Source organism: Elephantulus edwardii, unplaced genomic scaffold (genome assembly GCF_000299155.1).
Source record: "Elephantulus edwardii isolate Elephantulus edwardi_28Jun2011 unplaced genomic scaffold, EleEdw1.0 scaffold00375, whole genome shotgun sequence".
In the NCBI taxonomy this organism is placed as follows: domain Eukaryota; kingdom Metazoa; phylum Chordata; class Mammalia; order Macroscelidea; family Macroscelididae; genus Elephantulus; species Elephantulus edwardii.
In genome coordinates this window covers 1,373,166-1,379,003 of record NW_006400125.1, presented here as the reverse complement: position 1 = coordinate 1,379,003, position 5,838 = coordinate 1,373,166, and the positions used below count along the sequence as shown (strand labels likewise).

Here is a 5,838-nt window from a genome sequence, read left to right as displayed (position 1 = left end):
CTGCCCGGGCCGTGGGCCGCTGGGAGAGGGGCACGTCTGCTTGTATGAGGACACACTCAGAGCAGGACCCTGCCTATCCCTGCTGGAGCCCCTGGACGCACCGCGAGCGCTACGGGAGCTGCTGTTTTCAGGGAGAAAGGCAGCATGCAGGTTCCCACTGACCCCCAACCTGGCACCCCATCCCTCGGTGAAGGGTTGAGCCCCGAGTGGGTTAGTGCTCACCCCTGTGGCTGCCATGACCATAACCTTCAGCAGCTGCAGGAAAGGAGGGCGCGGTTAGTGAGCCCCAGTGCCAGGCCTTTGTCCTCCTCTCCCCAGATGTGGAAATCAAGCTGGACAGAGAGGGCTTTGTGTTGCCATATACAGCCTACGAAGATGTGCATAAAAGGTAAAGCCAGCACCGGACACAGCCGCGACGTCTGGGGCTAACACAGACGTGGGGCTGGAGGGGAGAGCCGGCTTTCAGCGTAACATGGCACGCTGTGTGACTGTCGCCGATGCCCTTTCTCTGTGGACCGTTGGCCTCACTGAACCTGAGGTTCTTTTCTGAGGACCGTGCTGGCCTCTGCAGTGGCCGCACGCCCTCGGGGTCACTTCTCTGTTCCCTCCACAGTCCTTGCCCACGTTCCCCAGAGCCCTGGCCGACGTGGGAGGAATCGGGTCGTTTCCACAGTCTGACTGTCTGTTTGTCTCTCTCTTGTCTCAGGGTGGTGCTGTGTATAGATGACCCCAAAAGATTTTGCTCCAATACCAACCACCTGCTGGGCAAAGAAGCCATTAAACAGAGGCACCTGCATCTGCTCGGCTATGACGTCGTCCAGGTACGGTGAGGTCGGTGGGTACGGTGATGTCGTCCAGGTATGGTGAGGGCATCGAGTAGAGTGAGGTCGCCAGGTATGGTGACACCGGCAGGTGGAATGAGGTCATCCAGGTACAGTGAGGTCAGTGGGTACAGTGACGTCGTCCACGTACAGTGACGTTGTCAGGTACAGTGCGGTCATTCAGGTACAGCGTCAGGCCCGCCTGGTCCTTGTATTAAAGGCACTGCCCTTGCTCGGCTGTGACATGGTCCAGGTACAGCGTCAGGCCCTCCTGGCCCCTTTTCCCAGAAGTGCATTCCTCGTTCAGGGTACATTCTGCAGGGAACCGAGTGGTGTGCTGGGAGCTCTGGTGGCCTGGTGGGTAAGGAGCTGTGCTGTCAACCCCAGGGCCAGCAGCTCGACTCCACCTGCTGCTCTGAGGAAGGATGGGCCTTCTCCTCCCGTGTGACCGGGTGCTTCTGAGAACCCCCTGCGGGGTCAGCCGTGAGTCACTTCCACCTCGATGGCACGTCCCAGCAGCGAATGGTTGCAGGGCCCATGGACCCAGCGTCTTCGACCTGGCTCAGAGCCCACGTTGGGCATCCCGGCACTTTGGGGCGCTCTGTGCCTGTGTTGATGTTCTCCTGTCTGATCATAATCTCTTACGTGCTGACATAGAGGCTCTTCTGACTGCATTTTCCACTGTGGACCATACCGTGTTCCCCATAAGCCGAGCCTCACGCTCCACTGACCGGCCCCTTCTCGTGTGGGGTCACTGGTCCCCCAGCCCGGCCCCACAGCCCTGACTTTGACCTAATGACAGGCCCCTTGTCATGTGGGGTCACTCGTCCCCCAGCCCAGCCCCACAGCCCTGTTCCTGATCTAACGGCCCCCTCTCCTGGTCCGGGGTTCCTCATCCTCCACCCCAGCCCCACAGCTTGGTGCGTGGAACCCTTCCTGGCTAGTCACTGCTCGCCTCCTCCCCTGTCCGGCCTCCTTGGTCTGCAGCAGGCACACACCCACCGCCCGAGCTGTGTGTCCTTCCCTGTCCCTCATCCCTTCTGCCCAGGGCGCCTGCACTGCCCAGCCGTGTCCGCTGTGTGTGCCTTCACCCGCATCTGCACTCCGTCCCCGAGCGCCGGGCAGTGTCCACTCTGCATCCAGTGCCCTGGCTGGCCTGTCCCTCTCCCGCAGGCTCCTTGCCAACAGTGGGCATGTATGTTCCCAGAGAAGAAGGGAGAGCGCCTGCTTACCCAGCCTGCGTGTGCCAGGCTGGATCCCAGGACTCCCCCAGGAAACAGCTTGATTTCCTGGAGGCTCACAGCTCTTCTCCCCTCCACAGATCCCCTACCACGAGACGAAGCTGCTCAAGTCAACACTGGAACTGGTGGAGTATCTACAGAGAAAGCTGTTCGCTCAGAATGGCAGGTCTCAGCACGCGGCCCTCACCATGGACAGGAGAGACCCCGGCCTGGAAGTGCCTATGAGGGGCACCAAGCCTGCGGGGCACACTGGGCAGGGTCCTTTCCGGACCTGGGGCTGCGCAGAGACACCCCCGCCACCCCAGCAGCTAATAAGCGGGCTCAGAGAGAGTGCACAACTTCCACGTGCACATCTGGTTGGGGAACAAAACACTTTGTGATTCCTCTCAGGGCTGTGCTTGTCTTACTGTAGTGGTTTGGAGATTGAACCCACACATCACCACGGGGGGGGGGGGCTGTTCTCAAAGTTAAAAAGGAGAAAACTGACCAGTGTTTGGATGACAGGTAGTCTCTGAACAGTGTCAATCTCCGGGCTGTCACCAGGGGGCAGCAAAGGTTAGGACAGTTCCTGGACACGGCCCTTGTGTGAAGAAGAGGCCATGGGCGTGAGTGTGTGTGTCCACACACGTGTACATTCACTGGAAGCAGGAGCGGCACCCACTTCTAAACCACGTGCTCTGGAAACCCTGTCATCTTGGATAAATGGCGATAGTGGTAGAGGGGCTTCAGGCCTTTTGTTCATAGGGTCCCTGTGAGTCGTGCTGGAAGGGAAAGCAATCCACACCATGTAGATGTACATATACAATGTCTGTACACTGTATACGCATGTGCATTGTTACATGTTCATTTATGTGGAGCAGGTGCCCCGAGTGATGACAGGCTGCTGCTGCGGAGATTTCCAGGCCCAGCTCCCGCGTATGTACTGGAGCAGCCACGCCCCCTAAGGACGCGCCTGCAGCTGATTGGCCAGATCAAGAGGGCTTTGGGTACACTGTATCACCTCCTGGGAGCCCCATGCCCACAACCACGCCTCCTCAGCAGTGAAGCCTCCTTGACAGCGGCCCAGCCCCTGGGGGTCTGCTCCGGCACCGCCCCCTGTGTAACCAGTGCTGTCTGACCCCACTGTGACCAGCTCCCAGCTCAGGTCATGACCCGTGCTCCCCAGGGTGTCGGTGGATGCTTTCCAGAAGGTGTCCCGGAATCTCCGGGATCTGAGATGGAGTCACGTCCGAGGACTGGCCGCAGGGCTGGTGCGAGCTCAGTGGGGACGCATCGTGGAGGCAGATGGACGTGAGACGAAGGCCCGTCCATGTGCGAGCTCCCAGCAGACACTGACGCTGCCCTCCATGCCCTCCACTCCTGAGTGCCCGGGCTTCCCGAGTGTCATGTGGGAGAAAAGGAAATGGGGAGCAGAGTCAGCCCATGTGGGCAGCCAGAAGGCTCTGCCTACAGGAGAGGGGCGAAGCTCCACAGGGGGCAGACAGCTCAGGTCAGCTGTGGATGTGAGCCCGGCAGGCAGAAACCCCACCACCCCAGTACGGGGCCCTCACCACCCACTGTGGGGGCCCCAGTGCGGGGACCCCACCGCCCCAGTGTGGACACCCCATCACCCCAGTGCCAGGCCCTCACCGCCCAGTGCAGGGCAGTGCAATGAGCCATGCTCTGCCCAACACCTGTCCCAAGCTAGGAAACGCCAAGCCTTGGGCATCAAGTCCGTTCCGACCCTGAGTGACCATCAGACCCAGCAGGACTTCCCAGCAGCCTCCTGGGCGGTCACTGTGCAGGACATCACCCTGTAGGCCTCTTGGATGGTCAGTGACTGCGCAGGACATCACCCCTTGGCCTCCTGGGCAGTCACGGTGCAGGGCATCACCCCATCAGCCTCCTGGGAGGTCACCATGCAGGACATCAGCCCATTGGCCTCCTGGGTGGTCACCGTGCAGGCACATCTCCATGTCTGTCTGGTGGGGGGGTCTGAGTGCCAACGTTTAGGGTAGCAGCCAAATACTTAACCATTGTGCCACCAGGGCGCTTTGGTGGTTTTGCACATAACCCACTTCTTGGCCGAAGGGAAAGCTCACTGACCGCCCAGTGTGTGCCTGGTCACTAGGTCTTAAATGGCTTTTCCTGGGCCAAATGTTTTTCTTTCCTTTGACGTCCCCAGGACTGGGACCCATGACCTCAAGGTATTTGCTACGACTAACGGCTTAGTGGTAAGGAGTTGTGCTACCAGCCCGAAGGTACACGGCTCGAATCTCCAGCTGCTCAGAAGGAGGGTGGGCAGTCTGTGCGCTTCTGCCTCCACATAGTCATGGTCAGCTGTGAGCTGGTCCCAGCCTCACAAGGTGCAGCTACGAGGTGCAGGCAGCAGGGAGACGCATGGCCAATCGTGAGGTGGCCGGGTTTAGCAGCCAGCAGCTCTGTGGGGGAAAGATGGACACTGGCCTCTGACTTTCAGCCCCCGGAAAACCTCTGGACGGTGGGCTGTGGGCCGGCCATGACCTGACCGCAAGGAGGGTCTCAGGTTTTGAAGACATGCGCGGTATACAGGGCCGATTAACGCTCTGTCTACACCACTGTATTAGCAGCACTTACAAACCCTCATGTTGACCTGTCACGTGCCAGACCTGTGTGTCCCAGCGTGCAGCTGACCTTTTCACTCGTCCATACCCGGCCGTGGTGCCTGCCCCCCTCTGATGAGAGACCTCACACCCACAGCTCTGTAAGTGGACATGGACTTCCACTGTCCTGTTGTCAGCACCGGTCAGGAGTCGTCTGAGGACTCATCCATGCTCCCTGACAGATGGTCATCTGCCAGCTAGGAAGAAGACCCTTTAAGTGGCACAGCCCTGGTCTGCCCACTTGCTGTATGTACAGAGGTAACTCGTGGTTGCTCTGATCTGAACACTGCGACACTGATCTGTCAAATGCTGTAATGGTCACTCATGGTGGACAGTGTTTGGTGGAGCTCCCTGAGTAAAACAAGCTTGGAAGCAGAATTGGCATCCACATCTGAAATAGCTTGCCTCCAGAAACACTGTGAACCTGGAGAAAGGATGGAAGTTATACAGGTGTTCAGGTCTTCTGTTCATAGGGTTGCTGTGAGTCACCCACGACTCCACAGCACTTAACGACAACCAGCTGGGAGTTCTGGTAGCCGACTGGTAAGGAGCTGTAGTGCCAACTCCAAGACACACAGTTCGAATCCACCAGCTGCTCCGTGGGCGGAGGATGGGCAATCTCTTGCCCTGCTATTTACAGCCTCTGAAACCCTCTGGAGGGTCAGTCAGTCCCGACACAAGGGTACACGTCACCAGCCGCGGCTGACGGGGCCTCTGGTGGCCGAGTCCCCAGCGTGTCACACAAGCCTCTGGCCGTGGACCTCCAGTGACCATGTCCCAACATGTCGCACACGTCACCAGCTGCAGCTTATGGGGCCTCTGGTGGCTTCGTCCCCAGCTTGTCACACAAGCCTCTGGCCGTGGCTGATGGGAACTCCAGGGGCTGCGTCCCCAGTGTGTCGCACCAATTCCCATAAAGCAGACCATGTCTGGCGCTTGCAATCCAGGACCTCTGCAGGGGAAGACAGTCTCCTGCCCTGACTCCTGGCCCGGAGCTCACTGGAGGGCCCCCTGTCGGAACTGGAGCTGTCAGTTTGTTCTTTAAGAGATGAAAAAAGATTTGGTGACCTCCCCCCCCCTCACATTTTATTCCCTAACTACCAGTTGCATAAATACTGTCATGGGTTGTGGGGGGCAGGAAATGGACCCAGGGAG

The 5,838-nt window shown here is 59.1% G+C and overlaps 1 protein-coding gene across 1 annotated transcript in view; it reads left to right on the top strand.

Moving 5' to 3' along the window:
• The window catches only part of FASTKD3 (FAST kinase domains 3), a 14,392-nt gene extending 10,531 nt beyond the window's left edge, over window positions 1–3,861 (top strand). The window contains exons 4-7 of the mRNA XM_006902170.1: window positions 319–388; window positions 707–821; window positions 2,143–2,381; window positions 3,228–3,861. Coding sequence (XP_006902232.1) covers window positions 319–388; window positions 707–821; window positions 2,143–2,381; window positions 3,228–3,861 — 1,058 coding nt within the window. The remainder of the gene's footprint in view (window positions 1–318; window positions 389–706; window positions 822–2,142; window positions 2,382–3,227) is intronic.
• The last annotated feature ends 1,977 nt before the right edge of the window (window positions 3,862–5,838 follow it).